The following is a 25,178-nucleotide window of genomic DNA, read 5'->3' as shown; positions in this document are numbered from 1 at the left end:
TCAAGATGGGTTAAAATACAGTTTTTCTTTAATCTCGAACCGTAGTAATAATTTTGATATATCTGGTCTTATTAGCTAATATATGTGTAATATCCTGAAAAGGGAAAATTACACAAAAAAAATCCTGAACAACTATCCCAAAATGCAGTCAAGTTTTTATCATTTTGCATTTAAGGCCTTTTGACGACTGCTCTGACATGACATACCGAAGATCTGATGTGATGTTTATATCTTTTAGCAAATGCGATACGAATGGGGCGCTCCATGAAATAATATAGCTAATATAAAAAATTAAAATTAAAATACAGAAAAATTAAAAAAAAAATGGGAAGAAACAAACCCCCGGCCCGCTCTCTCAACATCACGTCAGCATCTCTCATGCTAGAAAATATTAAAAAATATTATGCCGGGTGTTTGGTATATCACATCTGCAAAATTGTTTAGATGGTCGTAAAAAAGAACGTTTAAGATTTGATTGTATTTTGGGCAAAAATTTTAAAATTTTTAAAACAATTTTCCACCCTTAAAAATATATAATCAATGTAACGTCCTATATTGAGTGGGTAAATTAAAATAATTGAATAATGCTAGACAAACTAAGACTCATCTACCAAATTTGCTTGTAAGTGATGCCACAGATGTTTGTTGGATGATTTAATGGGCCTATTGGCTTGAATAATTACTTGCATATTGCTACATTAGATTTTTCTTTAATATAAACGTGTTCTTTAAAGCAATAAGATGTGAAAGTTTGTTTTTTTCAATATTGTTGTGTGTTATGTTTAACTGTAAGCAATACATTAAGAATCAATATACGGGTATGCTCAGTGAATAGTGAATACTCCACGACACTCCTTAACAAGAGCCATGAGAATTTGAAGAACATTTCTTCATTATCTAAAGTTCAAAAAAGGTTTGTAAAATTTGGGCCCAACGTGTACTATTTCGCAAATTGAAGGGATTTATGCAGTTTCTTACTTCCCTACTTATAATGTGATAAAAATCACATTTTCAATCTAAAGAGTCATGTGCATTACACGTGTTTATTATTGAGGTGCACCAGGAGAATACCAAGTGAAAGAGTCTCACATTGGAGAATGTGGTATGTGGCAATTATTATATCCTAGTTGTCCTATTATTCATTGATTTTAGTTCTTGAGTGAATAAATTGATCTGACTTCTTAATTAGAGGAGATATCTCCGTGCGATGAAGTTAGTTTATCTTTTCAGAAATTAATGAAAAAGAACGATGGAGGATTAACAACCATACTATAAAGAAAGTTCAGTTGGTGTTGTATAATGATTGGAGTTTATGACAAAGCATGGGCGCCCTTCCAAAACTTCTTGACAAGTGTCCTAATTTATTCAGAATAAAGTACCATTTTCATTTCCAACGCACACAGTATACATAAAATCATAGAGACAATGCATTGAAACGATAAATTTTTTTTATTTAGGTTTATAACGAGTGCCTCCAAGATATTTAATAACAAAATCCTCGGTGGAAAACCAAATATGATTTTGAGTTTTTCACCATTACCTAGGAACAAAACACATGAGACTTTTTTTTTTCTCCCTTTCAAGTTGAGGAACGAGGGGGGGCCCCAGGAAGAGAAACTTATCCAAGGCGTTCTCCGATTTCGGGCTTTGCCAAAATGTGGACCAAATTCATTTACTATCCTCTCTCTCTTGCCTTCTCTCTCTAAAATCCATAATGTCGGAGGGAGATCAAAGCCGCTGCTCCTTTGGTTTCCTGCTTTAACTGTCACTGCAACACGAACTCTTCCATGGGACTCTCTGTTCTCCCTCCCCCTCAACCACACGCCTTCCAAATCCACCTTCACAGCCTCTTCTCCCCAGCATTCTCCCTAAGTACCCTCTCTCTCTCTCTCTCTCTCTCTCTCTCTCTCTCTCTCTCTCTCTCTATGAATTCAGCTGATTGTTTCTTTGATCTTGTAAATCCTCAGGCAGCAAACAAATCAGGAAGGCATCGACCGTCACTCTTTGCCGATGCTCATCATCTTCCTCCAGTGATTCTGCGAAAGCAGAGCTCACGCCGTTGCCGTTGCGCTCGGACGGAAGAAGAGCACTCCTGGCTTGTCTCCTAGTGTCAGGTTAGTTTATGTCGTCATCAGAGACGGGTGGCATTTCAAGCTCTTATGCAGCTCAGCTTCATGTGGATTGACATTGATTTGAGGATTTTCTTTTTAGATTTTTTCTTCAAATGGGTTCATTAAATGCCAGTTTCAATCATCGGAGATTGGAAACGTAATGCAAACATCTATGTGGCATGCCCATAAAATGCGGACTTCTTTTGCTGATTGTGGAAAGGATCGATGTTTGCTGTGCTATCATGGAGTAAACTGCTCGTATGAATGAAATAGGATGTTTAACTGCCGTATGTAATGTCTTCAAAAGAAGAAAAAGAGAAACTTGACCAGAGCACAAAACTGTTCCTTCTGTGTTTTTAAGTTGAAGTCCTCTGATGAGTAATTTGGAGTCGTAAACATTGTTTTTCCATTCTTTTTACTCCCCCTAAGGGTCGAGTTTTACACGCTGTAAACTATATAAGAGTGGGAATTCGTGGATTCATCTATCTGACAAGTTTTTTCTATTAGAACCTACCTAAATCTATTCATCAGGGTCCTGTCATCCCTGACAGCTCTCTCAAGATTTGTCTTTGTCCTAATGAGTTGTGTATATCAGCTGCTGGCGCGTGCATATCTGATGCAGCTCATGCTGTTAGCACGAGTAGAAGAGCAGTAAGTTTTATCGCCCTTACTTCATGCCTTGTTTAGAGTTGTTGTTTACATGAGCAATGATGCACTTTTGGTGGTGCTGCAGCTCCGAGGAGCCAAAGTACCAGAGAGTGATTTCAAATCCCTCCCCAATGGTCTGAAGTTAGTCACCTGAATCTCTTTTCTTCTACATTTTTTTTCGTTTATATTTTCCATGGAGCAAGTTTCTAGTCAAGACTCTTTAGTGGTGCTTTGTTTTCTACACTTTGAGAGCTCATTCTCCTGTTTATATTCAATCTATTTTCAACTATTTGAGGGCCGATGTCAATCAATTGACGCTAGATTGCATAGTTCATTCAAACGATGGCTTAGTAAGGAAAGTGAATGATCCAGACTTATGCAGAATTTAAAAGAGAATATTTTGGAATAAATTTGCAGAAACTTCAGAGCATCAAATGTCACAGAGTATCATTGCTCTCAAATTGTCACGATATTCTATTTTTGAGCGCAATTTAGGCTTTTATGTCTGAAAAAGTTATTTGGAGGTGTAATTTTAATGCGAGAGGACTCATGAATGGTAACTTTGAAAATGTTCTGCTCCAGGTATTATGATATAAAAGTAGGAGGTGGAACTGAGGCTGTGAAGGGATCAAGGGTTGCAGTACGGTTGTAATTCATGTTGAATTTCATGTTTTCTGATAGACTTCAGCCCTCTTTACTTCTACTTAAATGATAGCACAATATCATGCATCTGATTGCACCTTATGTGCTATTTATGCATCAGATAATCTTTTTGTATCTTGCTCTACGAGACTTACATTGTGCAGTCATTAATTTATGAAAGGTCATGTATGTGGAAGTATGGTGAGGAGAAAGGCTCTTATTATATGAGAAAGTGGTTATCTGGAATTTTTTAAACTTATAAATGACCAGTGACATGAAATCCATCCTGAGATAGTTCAGCATTCACTCCCCTTAGGATGGAGTGGTGATGTCTCATTAATGCATAATGATACAACTGATGCAGTCTGTAATGTGCTCCAGTGTATTATGGCTTACAATGTTACCAGATAAACAATATCGAAGTAACTTCTTGAAAGCCTTTAAATATTCACTCTCTGCACAAAAAACTTGGCATTTTGCCGGGAATGATAGTGCAGTATGAAGGTTATAGCAAAATTGTTAAGCTGGAAAAAAAAGTACAGGGGTCCCATTATGTATATGAAACAGTTAGACATTCTGATAATTAAAGCTATCAACCTATTCGTGGTCTGTAATAACTATGAAGAAGGCAATGTGTGATGCTGCATTAATCCATTTATGTTGATGTAGAAAAATATGCTTTCTTCAATTACGTTTCTGATTAATCAAATAATGAATTACTTTGTAGTACTTATGACTTTTAACCTTCATCAGGTCCACTATGTTGCTAAATGGAAGGGCATTACTTTTATGACTAGCAGACAGGGGCTCGGTGTGGGTGGAGGCACGGTAAGAGTGTTTAGTCATTCCTAATTTGAAGCTATTTACTAAGTTCAGCTCATTTGCGTTCGACTAAATCATATAGGAATCTGTGGTTAATGCATGATTGGATCCTAATTGAGCTAATTCACTGTGTTTTAAGCTTACTTCATCACGATTGTTTAGTCATTACCATGTTATGATCAAACCAATATGTGGCGTCCAGATCTGATTTTATTGTTTGTCAGCAGAAAAAAATTGGGAGGATCATCTTTACTTCTTGGAACTGCAAAAATTGAACTATCTCCTTTTCTTTTTTGGTAAACAAGTTTAGCATGTGATAGCCAATCCTCTGGTCATTTCACAACTAGTACAACTCCGTTAATACATTTAGAGTTTATGGCTTCACGTTTTAAGAGTTCAAGTTTGAGAATTATCGACATTGGAGGCATACTCTTTAATACTTAACTTTGTCTTCCTTTAATTGGGGTGCAAGTGCAATATAATGGTACTCTTTTCTACACTTTCAAAACCTTTGATCAGTTTACTATACTCTCAAATTGGTTTCAATCTGGTTTAGTCCAACGGATATCTGTAGAATAAGTTATAGGAAGTTGACTCAACACATGATGGGGACTGATGTGGAAGGGTTCATTATCCGCATACCACAAATCATGCAACATCGACAATTCATTACTTTGCAATTGGAGAGTTGACAAAGTGGCTTGCTACAAGTTATTCCAAAAGCATGGTGAACAAGCTCATTTAACTGATTGAAAATAGCATCAGAATGAATCACCAAGAAGGTAGTTCATCCTAAGCTCCTGTTAACAAGTTCACATCAACGTAGCAAGTAACATTGTGTTTTAAGATGCTGCCATGAACCTCTATTCTAAGGATTCATACACAACGACTTGATTTGTTGAATTAGATCTGAATGTTTAGTTCCATCTTTGTGACGTGAATTTTGTGTTTCCAGTTTGTATAGTTCTTATGGCATTTCATCCTATGACCTTAGCTTGGTTGATACTAACATTTCTTAATTGCTGCAGCCATATGGATTTGATGTTGGCCAATCAGAGAGGGGCACAGTCCTTAAGGGTTTGGACTTGGGGGTTCAAGGCATGCGAGTGGGCGGCCAGGTACTATATTTTATATTGTAGCATGATATAACTTCGTCAACTTTGACCAACTCAGAACATTACCTTTTTATTATTTCAAAATGCATATATTCTTTTGTCTGCTTTGGGAAACGATTCTTGAGCTGCTCTGTCTACAATTCCTATAAGGAACCAACTAAGGAGGTATTGCCTAAGCAAGCGGTTCATGTATTAACTGACAGAAGAGCTGCTATATCACTTCTGCATAAGTATATTAGTGAAGTGCAATAGCGAGGATTAGAGTACATGATATGATATGCAGATCCTATGGAGTAAATGGCGGTAGATAGGTTTCAGTAGTGCATAAGTGGATGATCCACGGAGTGTCAACAAGACTTTCCTCCACTTGCCTCTCTTGTTAATATATTCTCTTTTACTTTTGTGTGCATCCAATTTGAATCCTGGCTGTTCTTCTTGAAATCAGAGATTACTAATAGTTCCGCCTGAGTTAGCCTATGGAAGCAAAGGGGTTCAGGAGATCCCGCCAAATGCAACAATAGAGGTAACGCACTTCCTTTCTGGCCTTCTCTGCACTTTGATTTATGATGGTCATTGTCTCATCCAGTGAAGTTCTTCTATGTTCGTAAGCAGCATATTGTACTTATTGACAAGTTCTTTCCACACTCAGAAGGAGGTTACAGTAACTTCTGGTAAACTAGTAAAATGATAAGTAATGTGCGCATTTGTTCAAAATATTTTTAGATGGGAGGACCACAAAATATTAACCCATCTGATGCAATCTAACAGAACCAATCTATAGCTAGAAAGAAGAAATTGGCGTCCTGCAGTTCCACCACTATTTTCTTTATTACTAGAAGAATTCCCAAGGGTTCGTTGTATATGAGACTTCTCCTATTCTTGTTATCCTGCTGAAGTCATACCACTGGAAGAAGGACAACAAAACAATCTCGTCATCTATATGACTATGACTCTTCTGTAGCCCTTTGCATAGCGCTCTCCCCGCTTGATTCGCATGAGATGTAGCTCACATGGAAAGCTGTAAAAGTTCCCATGCTCTAGCTATTGTTTCTAGTTATTGTCTGCAGATAGAACAAGTTGGATCCTTGGAAGGTTACATTTCTCACTGGAAGAAGCTTTAGGAGAGATCTAAGGTTGGGTCTGTCACATTAACAAAAACAAAAAAAAAATGTCTCAACACTGGTCTTTGGAGTGCTGATATACCATGAACATTGGCCATCTGATGAACTTCACTGCTGTTGACAATTTTATCCCTGAAGTTCATTAGGTGGCACAGCCTTGATGCTCCACATGAGTACTCCATAATTAAAGAAGGAGCATCGTCAGTCCTCCTAAACGTGAAGTGTTTTGACTCTGCTGCCTCAATTCTCAAACAAAAATAGCATCTTTTTGTGCGTAACAAACTTATGACATCCTTCGCATATGGCTACCTTCGCATGATTTTTTGTAGCCAACCTCACATATTTATTTACTCTACTGCCTCCTTCGGTGTCTTCTTGACTTTCGCATCCCCTGTTGTGGAATTGGCAGTTGGATGTTGAACTCCTAGCCATCAAGCAAAGTCCCTTCGGGTAAGACGTACACATTGAGGAGAAATAAAAGTAGCGTATTGACTTTCATATGTTTTCAAACAGTGGGTGAAAATGATTGTTTGTTCTGCAGATCTCCTGTCAAAATCGTCGAAGGTTAGATCCTGTATCTTCCCAATTGCTTATCATGCGGCGTTTCTGAGCGAGATGAATACAAGAAGCTCGAAGCTTTTGCAAAAACTGAATTATATGGAGCCCGAGTGCCGCAGACGATATTGTGTGTATGACTAGAGATGCACGAGTCTGCTATCCTGCAAGTTGCTCAATTTATTTTGATTAGCCCTACACTTATTGCGTAAGAAAGTGTCTTTTGTAGATGTCTGCTGAGTGCATTAATCAATTATTGTTGTTATTTACCTGATATTTGTATGATTCTCTCCCATACGGTATGTTGAAGACAACGAACAATGATGCCAATTTCTGTCCAAAAGCTTCGAAGGGCTGGTAAAAAAAAAGGGGAAAATGACGCAAATGGTCCTCGAATTTTGGTTCAATATGCAATGTGATTCTTAAATTATTAATTTGTTTAATATAATCTTTGAACTATCGGTAAATGGTCAATCTAATCCACAGATTATATGCTAATATGGCTTCCGATTTGTTAAGTTTGAATTGAGGACAAAAAAAAAAGTTACACTTGGATTACCTAGGAGATTCATTTCAATTCAGGATATAATAATCATGTTATCAAATAATGATGGACGAGTTAACGGCCTAATTTTTTTTCCCTTGTCTAAAGTAAATGGACATGTTTGACTCATCTTTTTTAAAAATCAAACTCGGCATATGATAATCACGTCATCAAAATAATGGCTGGTTTGTCATTTGAGCAAATATAAGGACGGCATTGAACATTTACTAATAGTTCAGGAAACACATTGAATAAATTAAAAGTCCAATGATGACGTTGTATATTTGATCAAAGTTCAGAGACTATTTGTATCATTTACCCTAAAAAATAGCCAAATCCCTCCACCCCCAAAAAAAAAACCTGAATTTTGGCTTGTTAGATATCTGATTTTTTAAATGCCCGAAAAAAGCCTTAAATATTTTGTCAAGAGGCAAAAATGCCTACTATTAAATTTTCCATTTAAGTAAACTGATATGGCATATGACGTGATCAACAGTGATGTTTTAGGGAAATAGATTAGCAGGGAAAAGATTTGCAGTGATATCCTAAGACATGCATGGAACATATTAGGCCTAACCAAGAGGAATAAAAAATGACTGTGTTTCGGAGAAGGGAAAATGACACAAACAATCCCTGAACTTTGGTCAAATGTGCAATTTGGTCTCTGAACTTTTAATTTGTTCAATGTAGTCCCTGAACTTTAACATAATATTCAATTTGATCCCTAAACTTTTAATTTGTTCAATGTGGTCCCTAAACTTTTAATACATGTTCAATTTAGTTCCTCAACTATATGAAAATGTTCAATGTAGTCCTTCCATTAATTCAAGTTCATGGACTACATTGAACATTTTTTACATAGTTTAGGGACTAAATTGAACATGTACCAAAAGTTTAGAAATCACGTTGAACAAATTAAAAATTCAGGGACCACATTGAACATTATACTAAGGTTTAAGAATTAAATTGAACAAATTAAAAGTTTAAGGATCAAATTGCATATTGGATCAAAGTTCAAGAACTGTTTGTGTCATTATCCCATCGGAGAACAGTGTTATTTGGCTTTTGTTGACGTATCTGCGGCATCTTTTGGCTCAAGCGGACGTGTTTTGCTGTACAAATTAGCACCTTTAGCTACGTCATTTGCCTGGAAAACTTAACGTTGGGTGTTTTTGTCTATCAAGTAAACGTTCACGAGTTTTTTGGGATAGTTTAAAAAGTCAGGATATTTTTGCCCCCAAGTTCGTGGGTTCTTTTGGGATGCGACTGCAAAAAAAAGGCGGCACATTACTTTTGGCAAAATCCAATAAGCATCTCAAGGGGGGAAAGATGGACTTGTGAGGAAGGCTTTAGTGTTTCATTATGCATGTGGAATCACCTTTCCTATAACTTTTCTTCCAGATCCTAGATGTAGGAAGCATATACATAGAGGCACCGTCTTTTCACAGATATTATAGAGTTAAGTAGCAGAATGAATGGAAGAAGATGGTCTTCAGCCCTTTTTTTTCAAGTGATTACAGACTGAATTCTCTCATCACATTAGTAGCAACACAGATATACAAATTGTCTTATCAACCCAAGGTTTTGTCTACTGCACTTTTTTGTCACCTTAATTGTTTGCTGAGTAGGCTGGTCTGGTCTGGCAATTCTCTCCATGAAGTTTGAGAAACATTTCTCTGTGCATGTCTATAGAGAAGAAAATGTTCATAACATCACAATTATAGATAGTGTAGTGCCACTTAAAACGTGAATGATAACCATTTTGTTTGCTTGTTGTTCTATTTTTCTGTTTTCGGGAAAAGGTTTGGTATGGAAATTCATTTGACAACGCAATTTCATTTTTTACTTTCGGGACATATTTTCAGTGCAGAAATAGGTTGGAACTTAAATGAAAAGTAGAAATTTTTTACTTGTCTATTTTTGGAATAGAAACAGAAATAAGGTTGCGCATGACAACTTGCCAAACAGTGTTTGATTCTGTTCTTTTGTTCCCAGAATCAGTTTGGGAACAGAAATGCGTTTGTTTAATTTTTTGATTCTGGGCACAATTTTGTCAAAAATTGTTCCCAGAATCAGTTTTGGAGCAGAATCAAGAATAAAAAAAAAAGTAGCTTCTTGATTTTGGGAACAATTTTGAGAATCAATTTTTTTTTCTTCTTCCTTTTTTTTGGTTTTTAATTTAGCTTCTAATGTCCGGCCCGACCGCCCTCGCCGGATCTGACGAGAATAAAATATTTTTAAAAAATATATTATTAATAAAAAAATATTTTACCGGCCATGGCCGGTGACCAGGTCATGGCCATAAAAAAATATATATATTTTTAATAAAAATATTTTAATAAAAAATATTATTAATAAAAAAAATATTTTACCTGCCATGGCCGGTGACCAGGCCATGGCAAAAAAAGAAAAATATATATATTTTTAATAAAAATATTTTAATACAAAATATTATTAATAAAAAAAAATATTTTACCGGCCATGCCCAAAAAAAATAATAATGTATATTTTTAATAAAAAAAATTATTAATAAAAAAAATATTTTACAGGCCATGGCCGGCGATCAGGTCATGGCCAAAAAAAAAGAAAAAAATATATTTTTAATAAAAATATTTTACCAGCCGGCCGGCCATGGCAAAAAAAAATTAAAATATATATTTTTAATAAAAATATTATTAATAAAAAATATTATTAATAAAAAAAATATTTTACCGGCCATGGTCGGCAACCAGGCCATGGCCAAAAAAATAAAAATATATATTTTTAATAAAAATATTTTAATAAAAAATATTATTAATAAAAAAAATATTTTACCGGTCATGGTCGGCGACCAGGCCATGGCCAAAAAAAAGAAAAAATACTTTTAATAAAAATATTATTAATAAAAAAAATATTTTACCGGTCATGGCCGGCGAGCAGGCTATGACCAAGAAGGAGGAAAAGAAAAAAAAGAAAGAAATATTAAAATATTTAAAAATATTATTAATAAAAAGAAATTTTGTGACATTACCAAACGCATTTCTGTTCTTTTTCTATTCCAGGGATGGAATTTTGGGCTGTTAACAAACGCCTTAAAATGCTCAGAATCAATTCCGGGCACAGAATCAAAAAGAATCATTTCTGAGCAGAATCTGTTTCCGGGCACAAAATCGTTGTCATGCGCAGCCTAACAACTCTCTTATTGCTCGCCCTCATCGCCCGTCACCACCCCCCACCGTGCCAACCGCCGGCTACCTCCCGTCAGCCGTCTGCCGCCGCCCGCCAGGAATAGAAATTTAATAATAACCTATTAAACGAATTTTTATTATAGTAACAGGAAATTTGTGTTGTAATCAAACGCTATTTTTTGTTCGAAAACTCGTTTAGGGAATATCTAATTCTAACCAAAAAAATAGGACCGGGGAAAAGAATGATTGTCATTCACGCCCAAGCCATTGACTTATCCCCCGTGAATATAAATTAGTCCCTCGATAGAACGAGTGAAGAAAAAGCATGAATCCCCATTAAGCAGGAACAAAACCATTTCTGGGAAAATCTTTTCCTTCCAGAGGAGTACACTTCTTGAACATCACTTCCCCAGATTGTGACAGGAATCAGATTTCCCCTAGAAAGATAAAACTTTCAGTGACCCTAGATTCCTGTACCCACTTTAGAATTTTTAAATTTTTACCCCCACTTTATTCACATTCTAAACTCTTTATCTACCCAAGCCTCTTCCTTTGTCATGTCATAGTATTGCAATTTTCGTAACTTCTCCTTTGCATGCAACAATGACCATGCCAAAGCCAAGAAGGCCTGGTCATAAACTAAGCCTCCTTTGTGGATTTTTGACTGTTCATCTTTGCTGCATCCATCAGTGTTCCACACAAAAGACATGCCCAGACTGCGGCTCCATGAGTATCCCCTACCCTCTCAGTACCGATCCCACCTGTGGTGATCCGGATTACTCGCTCCGTTGCGATCCTGGGTCTCAAAAACTGTACTTCAACGCACTCAACGGCAGCTCCTATCTGGTGAACCGGATCATAGCTTCCTCTCAGCGGATGGTCGTGCAACCATCGCCCTGGATTGGCAACTCGTGCGTTACTCGTGACGCGCTAGTTAGCGAAGGCCTCTGGTTGAATCAATCTCTCCCCTTCAACATAACTTCGTCGAATACGATCTTTTTGTTCGACTGCTCACCTCGGCTCCTTGTCTCTCCTCTCAACTGCACTTCCTCGAGCCTCTGCCACCGTTACCTGGAGAGCTCGGGACATATTGACAAAGCTCGAGCGGCTCAGTGTGCCGGCAGTCTGGACCCATGTTGCACCTTCGTTGCTGGCGGCATGCCTTCTGCTTACAAGATCCGGCTCCACAGTTCGGGTTGTCAAGCGTTCAGGAGCATCCTTTATTTGGACCCGCATAAACCGCCCAATCAATGGGAAGAGGGTCTCGAAGTACAGTGGGCCCCTCCACCTGAACCTCTCTGTAGATCGCAGCTAGATTGCTCTCGAAACTCCAAGTGCTCAAGAGTTGCACCAGATGGTCCCCTACGCTGCCTCTGCAATAAAGGTTACTTTCGTGACCGCACTCTAGGGACTTGCTCGAGGACGAAGAAACATGCTTATTCGACCCTCAGTATAAAGATATCAACCAGTGTAATTTCTTTTCTTTGCCTAACCACAGTAGCAGCTACTATCACCCTAAGAAAGTCCTACAGGCTATCTAATAGGGCGAAACTGGCCAAGGCGAGAGAAGATATGTTGAAGTCGAGCACTTGTGGGAAATCTGCTAGGATGTTCAGCTTGAAGGAGGTGAAGAAAGCAACTAGCAATTTCTCCAAAGACCGGCTCTTGGGAAGTGGCGGATTTGGAGAGGTCTACAGAGGCGAGCTTCCGGATGGGACTATCGTGGCCATCAAGTCAGCTAAAGTGGGGAATATCAAGAGCACACAACAGGTACTGAATGAAGTTGGGATACTATCTCAAGTCAATCACAAGAACCTAGTTAAGCCCCTCGGTTGTTGTATGGAAGCCGACGTGCCGTTGATGGTTTATGAGTACATCGCAAATGGGACGCTCCATGACCATTTGCACAAAAAGAGGTCGACATATTTAGACTGGATGACGAGGCTTAAAATTGCTCTGCAGACTGCAGAGGCACTAGCTTATCTCCATTCCGCAGCGTACACGCCCATTTACCACAGAGACGTCAAATCCACAAATATCTTATTGGACGACGACTTCAATGTGAAAGTTGCAGATTTTGGGCTCTCGAGGCTTGCCCAGCCAGGTCTTAGCCACGTTTCAACATGTGCTCAAGGAACATTAGGCTATTTGGACCCGGAATACTACCGCAACTACCAGCTGACTGACAAGAGCGATGTGTACAGCTTCGGTGTCGTGCTGCTCGAGCTTCTGACCTCGCAGAAGGCAATTGACTTCACTCGAAATGAGGACGATGTCAACTTGGCCATCTTTGTCAGACAACGAGCTAAAAACGGGGATCTGATGGGAGTTGTAGACAGGAAGCTGCTTATGACGGAACCTTCTACTGATATATTGAACAGTGTGAAGCTCTTCTCGGAGCTGGCATTCGCCTGTCTCGGGGAGAGAAAGGAGGACAGACCAAGCATGAAGGATGTTGTCAAAGAACTCGAGTGCATCATTCAACCCGTATGTCAAGCCGACTGGCAGAGTGTTCCGGAGTCGATGGGACCGCAATCATCGGATGGAACTTAGTTTCATGATCTTTTTTTGTCTGCCATGTCAATTGAATGACGTTACCTTTGAAAAATCACATCAGAAAAAGAGATGGAGCGTTGCTGATGTCGCGGAAACGACAATGCCAAGCGGTTTCGATAAGAAAGCGGTATGAGGAATATAGATTCGGTGGGTCAGGAGAGGAAAGAGGGAAAGTTAAGGGATCAGATGCTAAGCTTTGAGCAGAAAGTGTGATCCATGAAATGTGGACCTGTGGATCTTGTTTGAGATTGGTGGAATCTTTTGAGGGTCTTGTAACTTTGGCATTATAAAAGATGAGGCGAGAGATGGACTTTCAAGTATTTACTCTGCTTTCTTTTATGTTCTTTTCTTTTTTTGTTCTTATTTTCTTGTCTGTTCATACGATCCAAAGCTTTCTTGGTTCTGTTATTTGTTTTGGATCCAGCTAATACAAGGAGGCCAAGAACTAGGCATGCTTTGTTGTGTTTAATATATCATGATTCTTGCGATATGGTTCTGGAAAGGTGCTAGGGAGAGGCAACAAAGCAGGATCGCGGATCAGCGGTACGAATAAACTGAAAAATGAATGTGGAAACGCACTTTTAATAATGAAAGTAAATATGGCTAAATGCAGATACACTATGGTGGTCAAGGAATTAATATAACTCAATTGAAGAAGCCCTGAAGGGAAAAATATCCATGGAAACATAAAATTCCTCGTTTGGGCAGATGCATTTTAAGTGAAGGCTATATCCCTTAACAGTAACAAGTGGCATAACGGCCAATTAAAAGTGGGGTGCATTGCACATGTAATGCTAAACAAGACGAGAGTCAAAGTACATGAATAGTGATGATTGATCATTTATTACCACATCATCGCTGCCACGCAGTCATAACCATTTCGAAAATAGTCATTTATGTGATGTTAGTGCAATGTGACTCGAACCAGCACAATAAGTTAAACAGTAATATGATTCGCACAATTGTACTCGCGCATGCCATTCCTCTCCCAATTTTGGGGTGCTCCAACATCGAAACAAACATTTTTCTAAGCTCCTTTTGGGTTATTGCAGGAGCACAAAGGGGGCCATATCCAACACTGGCGAAAAAAGCAGATTGTCAGATATTGTTGCTTCACTTAGAACCAGACACATGCCGAAATGTTTCTTTCTTCCTACTGGTTGGAAGGAAGAAAAGTTTAACAAATCTCAATGTGTAAACTAAACAAAGATATCAAAATGGGATTAGTCAAAAGCAAAGGAGATTGATCCACGAATTCTTTTAGGAAGACTAATCATTGTCTCCACAGCTTTCCCGGGTGGAGATGAGCAATCATGCGCACCCCACAAGTTCAAGTTATGAGGGAAGCTTTTCCAAGTACTGCAATAAAGACAACCACATCAAATCAGTGAGAACCTCTTGTGACAATATCATTAAAAGAAAACGTAGCCCACCAAACACTTGAAAAATGAGGGGGCACAAAAAACTTATGTAATTGTAGACTGATTGGATTCTCCAATTAGCAAGCTAAACAGGCTCTAGTGATTTTTCCTTTTTAGGTTTGGGGGTCCAACATCTGACCCCTTTAGTCTAATGCCTAAAAATTCTATTTCTTTGGTCGTGGAAAACTTCTTCCTTGATCTCGGGTCCACTATTCGGGTCCATCATAAACCCAGTGAATCTCATGTGGGCCTAATATAGAGGACCCATAAAATGGACGGCTACGATGCATTTAGTCCAATGGAATCGGGTGCCCTTGCAATAAAATCACTTTGGTTTGAGTCAAAAATATCCCACGGCAAGCATGACCACTACTAGATCGATAGCTTAGGTCAAGATCAACATGCTCTTATGATTTAGGGGGTGGGCTTAATTAATTTATCTTCTCTCCTATGGGAAAAATCTAGTATTTTCACGATACATGTCGAGAAAAGAGGTTATATTAATCTTTTTACTTTTCAAGAACATATATGTCAATTACAAGTCGATTGTTAGGGGCAATCCTAATACAAATATAGTGTTCGAGAGAGTTGTGTGAGAAGAATTTGTGGTTGCGGAAATATAGTTGCCTTGGAATAAAATGAATTTCTTGGTATTGGCTTAGAGTTCAAGAACAGTATTGTGCGTGCGTGTGCAAACAAGTTGCTATATCCTAGCATCCATTTAAATGCTTATACGAAACCAGACTTGGAATTGTTTTTCAGTATTGTTCCTTGAATTTTGAGATTTCACATAATGCTTTATGTGATGTTGACTTTTTTTGGACTTCATACTAAACCAATCAATTCAATATCCATCGGTGACAATGTGTTAACCATGGAGCAAATATGAACTATTAACGTGTTCTTTTATCTTCGGCAAGCTAACTCATGCTTCTGTGTCCTCGATTAAAAATCAATCTAGTCGAACCCAGAGCTGACCAACGTGAGTGAACCAGTGTCCAAGCCTTGCTTAAGAGTTGCTCTCTTTTTTTTTATTATTCACTTTAAGCTTCTGGTAATAATTTCATATCCTTGACTATAAAGATAGATTCATAATACACCCAAAGCATAAAAGGCCAGACTTTAGAGCCACGGCCAAAGCCACAGCAAAGGCAAATCACCCAGAATAAGCTCTCACTTTAATCATCTTGAAAGAGTAATTAGAAGATCTTGGGACAGGCTCTTGATGAAAGAAGGATTTCAAGGTCAACATGTAGTTGCTTCGCGTAAATAGCCGGTTAGATAAAGGACAACTAACGGGCAGCTGCCTCGCATATCCCTAGGAAGCAAGTATCAATAACATTGTCCATTTGATGCAAGTAAACACAACCTGCATCAATTTCCAACCTGTAATTATAAAATACCTTGGTCAAGAAAACAAATAAAAAATACAACTACTCCAAGCTAGCAAGTAAAATAACTGTTCAGCGAGTATTACCAGACTGCTAAGTGAATATGCCATTATACAAAATTTGGTCTCCTTGCTTCCAAAATGGTCATCATACAATTAGTTTGAGCATTGAAGTTACAATCCACATCCGACTGGCAATTCCCAGTGTCAAAGAAGATTCAAAACAAGTAGTAGCTGTTCGCCTATGGTTTCCATAGAAAAAGAAAAAACTGTTTATCGACGGTAGCGGTAACGTTTGAAGTTGAAATAAACATGCAAAATCCCTCTTTCAAAAGTGCATTTGAAGCCCTTCTTGTGAGAATATTCCCACTCTTTATTCACAATCCTAAAAGCCTGCAGCACACCAGCAGCATGTGAATCATATGACAGCCAAAAGGTTTACAAATGCATAAAGGTGATTTTCTGATCAAGTAGACTCACAATGTCCTCATATGGGGGCCCGGCGTGGAACCGGATGATACACGTCTCTGAGCTATTCCCATCCTTTTCAATCGTGTATGTTGGGGCCTTAATTTTGTCGACAAGGTCAGGGTAGAAGATATTGAATTTATACCCTTGAACGATCTTCGGAGGTGGATTATCGTGATCGTAATGTGTTTGATTGTACTTATTCCACTCATATCCAGTGTGAACACGGTTGAAGTATTTTGGTTTTCTCGGTCGATACTTATCATGCCACCAATAAACCTGCATCCACATGGATAAATTCAAGGATCAGGTTATCTGAGAAAAATATGACACGAATAAGTCAAAAACAGTCAAGAAAATTGGAGACATGAAGCACCTGTGAGTCCAGATTCACCTCCGCACCAGTGCCAAAAACTGCATCACCTTCCTCCATGGCTCCCATGGCTTTGATGGCCTTCATTTCAAAATTATCTTCTGATGGAGCTGGCTTTGACGCCATTGCTTCTTGCATCCGTCTTTGTTGTTCTTCTAGCACCTCCATTCTTTTCCGTTCCTAAGAATATATACCGGAAACCTCTGGTTAGATACACACCCTTACTCACTTTGCACTAAGTATTCTGCAGGGAGCAAAGGAAGTTACCAATGCAGCCCTGTCCTCTTCAGGGTCAATGGCCCCTTCAGTTTCTTCACCATGCAGCAGTTGCGGAGAAAATGATCCAGCCTCCTCTTCTGACTCCATCATCTCTTCTTGAGGTAAGGGTTCTGGGGACATTGATCCTTCATCTAAACATCAAAACCATGGTAATGGTAACTTAGTACCCAGTCTGAACTGAAAGGTGAAACAAGAATTCTATAGAAAAGTTACTAGTAGACAGAAACATACCATCAGGCACATCTTCTTGTATAGGACTGAGGACATTAGCAGTTTCTGGATTATCATCGACATCCACAGGCTGCTCCAGACGTTGAAGATGCTTGCGCAACATTTTCGCATGAAATTCTTTCAAAAAAGCCTATGTTTCATTCAGTCAAAATCGATGCACCAAATATACATTATCAGCGGTGAAAGAATATCAAAATAAAAATACCTTTGCCTTGTATATGTGGATACGTTTGAGGATAACCTCCCAAAACTCCACGACCTTAGCTGTGCCAGAACGCAACTGAGTCTCAACACCAGCATGTATATCCTCCAATTCTCGGTAGGTCTTCTTATGCAGATAATCCCTCACATCTGCTTCGATGCTAGAATGCATACCCCTTTCTTCTGCAAGCAACTCAGCAGGAGGCTCCTCCCCACGCACTCTAGCTCGATCAAGTGCATCCTTTTTCCTAGCTTCTGCCAGCTCCCAATCGCAAACCACTAGAAGTGCCTGCTCAGTAACATAAAGAAATAAGAATCTGTAGACCCAGAAGGTCAACTTTTCATATGCTATAATGAATAATCCACCCTTTCAGACACTACTTTCAGATAACATCATTGCACTGCTCAAAGGTCAAACAACCATGTTAAGTGTCAATGATCTCATAGAGCTCATATAGCACTTCCATGCCTAGGATAGATACCAAAATCAAGGATGCTGAGAAGTGAGTCACATGATGACTATTAGACACTAAATGAAAGATCTCTAAACCATTCGCATGAAAATAAAAAAAAATGAAAAAGCATATTACCTTCCAGTACTCAACATGTGTCGGTGTCTCTGTATCCAAATCGAGATGCATTTTGATGTCACCACGAAGCTCTTCCATTTCTTTCGCTGTTAAGCCCTGATTCAAATGCAGTGGCAAGGACAGCTAAGCTACCATAATAATAAGCCTCTCCAAATTCAACTTATCAAAAATTTATTTTGAATACTTTATCAGGATAACAAACAACCAGATGAGTTCTCATTTTATACATTTCTTGGGAGATACCTACAGGAATATTTATACACCATAGTTTTAACAATAAATTCACTTCATGGTCAATTAAAGCACAGTCTGTATGGTCAACAATTTATGATCGACCTCCTATTGACCACTGAAGCCGAGTATCAAACTGCTAAATCAAATCCCAAAGTGAAAAAGATGCACTTGCACTTCCCTAGCAGCTTAATTGTCTGATCGAAATAAAATAAAATATTTAGAGCTTGTTTGAGGAGCTTTTATCCACACTTTTTCGTGGCTTAGGACTTTCAATCCAACAAGTTGTCTGGCACCAAAGCCAAAAAAAGAGAAGCTAGGCCCAGAAGCAGTCCCCTATTCCCCAGCTTTAGATGAGAGATTTGACTTCCAAGTGAATGTAAAATTACCCCATAAATTGCAAGATCGTCTTTTTTATTATTTCTTCCTTTTTCTTGTGTCTTTGGAAATGCAACAATTTCAAAAGTTTCAACTCCTAAATACTCAATCGAATAAAAGTCAAAATGAGGGAAAAGAGGAGGACAGGAAGGAGGACTTAAGGCCAAAATTCAATTTAGAAAGTAGCAGCAGCCCAGTCAAAGGCAGCTCAAACAAGCTCTTCTCTACTCAAATCCAAGTAACAACTAACATGATCTTCAAGAAAAGTGAAAGAATCTATCAATCCAATCTTCTATATAAAAGAGACGCTGGCCATTAGATGCTAATGAAGAAACTCTAGACAATGAAAGGAAAAAAAATTATGGTAAAAGATATTCAGTTACTATCAGAGGAACAGGTACATCTGTCAATTGTCAGAAAAACATGGACTGCAGGCACTACAGGTTAAAACATCATGGATAAAAAAGAGTATGCTGGATTATCCTTAAAGGAGAATCCATCCCGACATTTTCAGGTCAGCCACAGATGAAAGTATATTGTTGTTTTCCAAAAACATGTACAAACATAATTCAGTGGAGCTATTCATGTACATGGATGGTTCAAAAGTGGCAATAAAACAACTTTTTAATTAGATGTATAAGCTACTTGTGTGGGGCAAGGTACAAAAGAAGCATAGGAGGTGTTTAATGCTGAATGAAATTTTTCAGCCAACCCTTACTGAACTCCCTCTTTAAAAGATTTTTTATCTGAAACACTTTATCTCAAATAGATAATCTGAGTGACTTTCACCGTTTGGAGGCTCTTTAAGAGGGCATCTTAACAGGGACAGTATGCAGAATAGAGGTTACAGGCTGGCATATAGATGACTCTATATGAAAGAGCATGTGAATTAGTAAACAATGGATCAATTTATTGCTCTTTGTTGAGATGACAACTAAATCCGCGGCTGCAATTTTTTCGAATGCAGGAGGCATGAGCTTTTTAAGTCAGCAAGTAACTCAGAGCTTTGAAAGGCATTTGCTTTATCAATGACAAAAATGAGAGGAACCTCTTATGTCCTATACCTCCTCGAATTTCTAGACTGGTTTCGAGGGTGGGGAGTGTTCCATCCTTTAAGAGACAAGCAACTAGATGTATGGTGAATAGGTTAAAAGCTTTACAGAAGTTGAGTTTGTATTAACAAAACAGAGACTTTTCGTTTGATTATTAGCACACTCTCCTTTCATAAATTTACATAGAAGAGTACCTCTTCAATACCTTATATATGTAACAAATCATTTAGCTTTTCAAAGAAAATAAAATACAAGTAGGAAAGGCAAAGAAGCGCACGTCTGTCAGAATACGCAGTTTAATATTAGAATAAATTAAATTTTCACCTTGAAGACCATGTAAGGTTCATTCAATTCAATATCCAGATCATCTGAACCATTGAGGTGCTTTGATAGAACATCAATTGCTTTTGCACGCCCTTCACGCAATCTGATCTCTGACCTGACTTTGCTTTGATCAAAATGAAACTGCAAGAGAAAATGTGTGAAAGACTCACAATCTTGAGAAAAACGATTGTCAAAATGATGCCTCTGAAGACTAGATAGTGAGAGATGGAGAACTTGAAATACAGAATAACCAGTAGCCATACCTCCTCTTCTTTCTTCTCCCAATCTTGAAACTCTGCTCGAGCACGCTCTCTGGCTAGCATTGCCTGCAGACAGCAGAAATACAGAAATCATTTCTCTGTGCCAGTAAAACTTCTAGAGTTTCACGCCCATCACCAATTCAACAAGAGAAATCTTGCTTTGGTGACTTCACCAAACATACCATTTCCTCCTCATGCTGAGCCTTTTCAAGTGCTCTTTCTTCCCTTCTCTTCTTCACTTTCTCAATCTCTGCCTGAATAACAAGCAAGGGTGTAATTAGACACATTTACTTAAAGACTTATTGCTTTCTAGCATCTGAGATTTCACATTTATTTAATACAGCACTACCTATCCTTGAAAACCTATTTATAAATCAATATATAAAGTCACTTGCAATCATGCAAGTTTTTGTCAAATTTATCAAATCTAATCTAATTTTTTCCTATTCGCAGGAAAGTTAATAAGTAATTTTTTGCTTATAGAAAGTGGAAACAAACAGCCTAAATAAGTTGATCTCACTAAAGGGAAAGTATGAAGAAGTAAACTTGAATACAACCACCTACCACTGAATGCATAGGAATGTCGAGTGCAGGTATGAAAGAATAAATTATCCATGCACTATTGCTAAAGGCTCAAACAACATAATGAAAGATGCGTGACCTAAAGATCCAAATGTAATTCGATTGCCTCAGAGAAAAGGGGATGCTCGATGTAGGAAAGGACCCAAGATATTTCCAAAATTAATGTTGCCCAAAAGACATACATGATGGTTCAGTCATTTGTGTCTTTGGTCAAAAGTGCTTTACATAACAAATCCAAGAGCCTCAGCCCTAACCTAGTACCACTTGTTTATGGATAAACCAACTAGGTAAATGCAAAAGGAATTTCACGGTGCATTTTTTTTTTTTTTTTGTGGAGACATTGAATGGATAAAAATCGGGATGCAATCATCCCTAAATCAGATTTTAGAGGAATGCTGTTAAACCTAAATGATTAAATTGGATTACATGGGTTTAGTAACATAACTATGAAAAGAAAGAAAATGCCAACTAAGGTATAACTAAGAGCCATAAGTCTCACTAAAGTGGGTTTCTACTTCATAGCAACTAAGACATACAAAAAAATCGCTACACCGAGTAGTAAATTTAATAGCATAAGCAGAGAAGTTAAAGGGGCTCCATCTAAAAGGTCAAAAAACTTTGAGAGGACTGTTAGCCAACTATCTCCTAAAGGCATTTGAACACCAATTTTTTAAGAAAATAACAACTGAACTCTGCAATGGCAATGCATTTGACGCATGGTACAGGAAGTAGCAGATTCCTAAACAAGAAGACTAGCTCAACAAAGAAACCATAACAAAACCCTGATGAACCTGTAGCGCACAAACAAAAGTAGCAGATGGCCATTATGAAAGATCTAAAGGATCCCAAAAGATGGAAAAAAGGAGTAGGCAAGAAAATTATGTGATACATAGCATCATATGAGGAACAATACCTTTTTTCAAGAACTTGATGGAGCCAAAAATGCTTCAAATAGTCCACCCTGAACTTTTTGCCTTGCATATTTATGCACTCTATTTTGATTCCGTCTCAATTTATTATCCAGTTACAAATGCATTTCTGAGTTCCATTGCAAATACTAATTCATTACATTAACCACCAGCATCAAGTCCATATACAATCCACCATCTATTTTTATATGCTTTGTCAAATTATGATACTAAAGTTGAATAACAGAAAGATCATCTGTTTCTGCACCCAAATGATTCAGCATCTTAGCTAAATAAATTCACCAGAATCACCACATAAAAAATCTATAAGCCAAACATCAAGCACACGGATTGTGCAGAAAAGAAAGTATCAACAAGAAAAAAAGAAACCCCATTACGTGAAAAAATTTAAATTTTTTTAATACCATTCTTTCTTTCTGCCTCTTTTTCTCTGCTTTGATAGAGAACGTGTCAAGATCTGCACCCAGGGAGACATCACGCTCAATCTTCTTTTTCCATACAAACCTGCAATTTCCTTACCCTATATCAGATATCATAATGATCAAGAACAAAAAATTAAATGTTCATCTTCTTCACAAGAGTGCATTATCCACAAACAATTTTCAAAAGAAAAAAAGGTTCCACATTGCAGATAATCTTCTTGCCACATAGAGCATGGACACAACAATTCTGAAATGCTCTTGTTTAACCTGCATCTCCAAATATGGAAGGCAAGAAATACCAGCAAACAGCTTATTATTATAAATGGTAAATAGAAAAGTAATGACATTGGCAAAGGACAATTTCGTCTTGATACCATTAGCCAACATGTCAGCATGCAAAAAGTGATACCAGTAAGGGTCAAATGCATGTTATAAATCTCAAAGGAAACGTATGTAAGCTAGATATTTTAGGTAACTGGCAGCTAGACGGTGGAAAAAGGAGAAATAAAAATCTAGTTTAGCAAGCAGTAGGCTAGCTGATTTTTCCTTTTTCTAATTCAGTAGTAGGCCTGGTACTTGCTATGTGATTTGCACTCCAGCTTGTTTTGCTTCTTTAAGTGAAAGCTTGCAAGCTCCAAACTACACATGATGAAGGATCTTTGAGATAAGCTTATAACAGAAAAAGTGCAGAAGACTAAGAAAAAAAATACCTCAATAATTTTTCAACTCTACCACGAACTTCATAAACTTAAAGTTTCATCTTAGGTACGTATGAGTTCTACCCTGCCTCTAGTACTTAATTACCATGACCATTAAGCACCGATATGACAGCTGGATGGGCACTAACATGGCACTATTGTGGAGCTGACTCTTGAAACACAAGCTAGAAGAAGAGAGAGAGAGAAAGGTAAGATCTGCGTCCTTAACTGCTACCATAACTAGTGACTAACAGGATCCATCGGATTTGATAGCTGGAACTAGATCTTACAGAATTCAATTCTGTGACTATTTACCATTGATATGAAAGTGTCAGGTGGGATCCACCGCTTAACAACCATATAAGGTTTAAGTTGCCACTGTCCATTTTCCAACAATCCTAGCAGATCTAGCAGCAGCATTAGATCTAAAATAAAATTAAATGTGCTTTGATTAATTCTACGTTGAACTATATTAGATGTGCATAGTTAGCATCACATCATCACCAAGTCATCATGTCACCCCAATAGGATGCGTACTGACAGTACTAACTGTCAGGGTAAAATTAAAGTTTTCACAATTTCAGGTTACAGTTGAAGAAAGAAAAGATACAGAAGGCTAGTTTTCAGTCCATCCACAAGAAGAAAGCACCCATTTGATTGAAAATCCTCCTTCCAAATATTAACCAAATCAATGAAAAAGAACCCTTTTGTTCACTTGGTGATGTCATCAATTGCTTATATCTGATAGTCTCTTCATTAAGTGACCAGGGGCACATTAAAAAAATTGAATCTATCCTCACAGAAGAGTACCAATCAACAGTATAGACTGTGGTTAGTTTCAAACTCACATACAAATGGAAAATCACAATTTGGAAGTAATTGAGAAGACCTCTTTCCACATTATCTCATAGGAGCAATAACATAGAAAACACAAGCAACCAAGGAATACACATAATACTCTGTTTCCAGGGAAGACAGTACTTTCGAGTTGACATCCGAAAAAACTCTTTGAACTTTTTTCTCCACCTCGCAATGTACCAGTAGATAGCTCACATCTGTTGACATAGTTAAGCATGTCAGGCATCGCAGTCTTTTTCGTGACACTATTCTCAGCCTGGGCTTTCGGGACATATTAACTTGACCATGCCTCAACCTATTCCTCTTGTCCACAGAGCGAAAGTAATTCCTCAAACTAAATAAGATCAAAATTATGTTTTTCCCCATCTAAGATGGCCGAGAAATAAAGGATCATGCCGTTCATGAAAAGGGCAAATCAGCATTCACCTTCAGAAGCAGCAGCCACATTATTCCTGCCCAGCCCTTTCCAGTGTGATATAAAGATTGAAATCAAGAAAATGGAATTGGGACATGATTTTCTCTCGGACACAATTTAGGTACGCTAGAAAATCCTATATCTTGATTATAATAAAGCATTATCTCAGAGCTACTAAGCTCGAACCGACAATAACGATCTTCAAATCAGAATCGAAAACTCACTTCTCGTTGAGGTTTGAATCACCGAAAGGATTTGAAGCATTGGAATAACCAGCGACTGACTGTGACTTCAACTTCTTCGCAACACGCATCGCCTGAATAATTACACCAAGAAAAGGCTGATGATCAATTACAGAGCAAAACAACGAAAATCGAATCGACCAAAGACAAATACTGCTCGCAAAGCACGTACCTTGTTCTGAGCCCTCTTCGCTTTGTACGCCTCAATTTCTTCCTCTGTAATAACCCTCGAGCTGCGCTTCCCCTCGCTTCCGCTGCCACCGCTGCCATCTGAGTCGTCACGACGACTAGAGCTCCTGCGGCGGCTCCGGCGACTGCTCCTGCTGCTGCTGCTCCTCTCTCGGCGCTTGCCGGAGCTCCGCGACGGCGACGAGTGACCGCTTTCGGGCTCCGAGGGCTCCGAATCGTCGGATCTTGCCCTTCTTCTATTTCGATTCCGGTTCCTCTCCGCAGAAGAAGAAGATGCATCTTTCTTGCTTCTATCCGACCCCATCGCTACTTCCCGCGAACAGACCCGCAGTAGAGTTTTAGGGGTTCAGGCGTACGGCAGAGA

The 25,178-nt window shown here is 38.3% G+C and overlaps 3 protein-coding genes across 5 annotated transcripts; 2 read left to right on the top strand and 1 right to left on the bottom strand.

Moving 5' to 3' along the window:
• The first annotated feature begins 1,664 nt into the window (after positions 1–1,664).
• LOC115693433 (peptidyl-prolyl cis-trans isomerase FKBP16-4, chloroplastic) lies at positions 1,665–7,290 on the top strand. 3 transcript variants are annotated; one of them, XM_030620427.2, is made up of 10 exons: positions 1,669–1,872; positions 1,968–2,114; positions 2,707–2,762; positions 2,845–2,900; positions 3,342–3,399; positions 4,155–4,229; positions 5,252–5,341; positions 5,784–5,861; positions 6,869–6,909; positions 7,001–7,290. In XM_030620427.2, exons 1-10 carry the CDS (start codon positions 1,788–1,790, stop codon positions 7,026–7,028), a joined length of 714 nt encoding a protein of 237 aa, XP_030476287.1. In that variant the 5' UTR covers positions 1,669–1,787; the 3' UTR covers positions 7,029–7,290. The 3 variants fall into 3 exon arrangements, with proteins under 3 accessions (XP_056170900.1, XP_056170901.1, XP_030476287.1); XM_056314925.1 differs by lacking the exons at positions 6,869–6,909; positions 7,001–7,290 and adding an exon at positions 6,598–6,745 and having other exon boundaries at positions 1,665–1,872; XM_056314926.1 differs by lacking the exon at positions 6,869–6,909 and having other exon boundaries at positions 1,666–1,872.
• Positions 7,291–11,304: 4,014 nt separating this feature from the next.
• On the top strand, positions 11,305–13,753 carry LOC115690798 (wall-associated receptor kinase-like 20). Its single transcript, XM_030617269.2, has one exon. The coding sequence runs from the start codon at positions 11,329–11,331 to the stop codon at positions 13,276–13,278; it is 1,950 nt and encodes a 649-aa protein (XP_030473129.1). The 5' UTR covers positions 11,305–11,328; the 3' UTR covers positions 13,279–13,753.
• Positions 13,754–16,146: 2,393 nt separating this feature from the next.
• On the bottom strand, positions 16,147–25,178 carry LOC115693766 (splicing factor Cactin). The gene is made up of 13 exons (XM_030620826.2): positions 24,798–25,178; positions 24,608–24,699; positions 22,395–22,494; positions 20,662–20,733; positions 20,483–20,545; positions 20,220–20,360; positions 18,235–18,330; positions 17,649–17,933; positions 17,444–17,573; positions 17,201–17,343; positions 16,937–17,113; positions 16,573–16,839; positions 16,147–16,485 (listed from the first exon to the last, which is right to left on the bottom strand). The coding sequence occupies exons 1-13, from the start codon at positions 25,116–25,118 to the stop codon at positions 16,366–16,368; spliced, it is 2,007 nt and encodes a 668-aa protein (XP_030476686.1). The 5' UTR covers positions 25,119–25,178; the 3' UTR covers positions 16,147–16,365.

Source organism: Syzygium oleosum, unplaced genomic scaffold (genome assembly GCF_021117445.2).
Source record: "Syzygium oleosum isolate NSW1041296 unplaced genomic scaffold, Sole_v2.1 Sole_v2.09, whole genome shotgun sequence".
Lineage (NCBI taxonomy): Eukaryota > Viridiplantae > Streptophyta > Magnoliopsida > Myrtales > Myrtaceae > Syzygium > Syzygium oleosum.
This window is presented reverse-complemented; position numbering and strand designations above follow the sequence as displayed.

Coding starts and splice junctions, on each gene's coding strand:
- LOC115693433 (XM_056314925.1), top strand. CDS start 1,788: ATGGGACTCTCTGTTCTCCCTCCCCCTCAACCACACGCCTTCCAAATC. Junction 2,115..2,706: donor GGCTTGTCTCCTAGTGTCAG/GTTAGTTTATGT, acceptor TGTGTATATCAG/CTGCTGGCGCGTGCATATCT. Junction 4,230..5,251: donor TCGGTGTGGGTGGAGGCACG/GTAAGAGTGTTT, acceptor TAATTGCTGCAG/CCATATGGATTTGATGTTGG.
- LOC115690798 (XM_030617269.2), top strand. CDS start 11,329: ATGACCATGCCAAAGCCAAGAAGGCCTGGTCATAAACTAAGCCTCCTT.
- LOC115693766 (XM_030620826.2), bottom strand. CDS start 25,118: ATGGGGTCGGATAGAAGCAAGAAAGATGCATCTTCTTCTTCTGCGGAG. Junction 24,700..24,797: donor CGAAGAGGGCTCAGAACAAG/GTACGTGCTTTG, acceptor GTAATTATTCAG/GCGATGCGTGTTGCGAAGAA. Junction 20,734..22,394: donor AGAGGCAGAAAGAAAGAATG/GTATTAAAAAAA, acceptor CTTGTTATTCAG/GCAGAGATTGAGAAAGTGAA.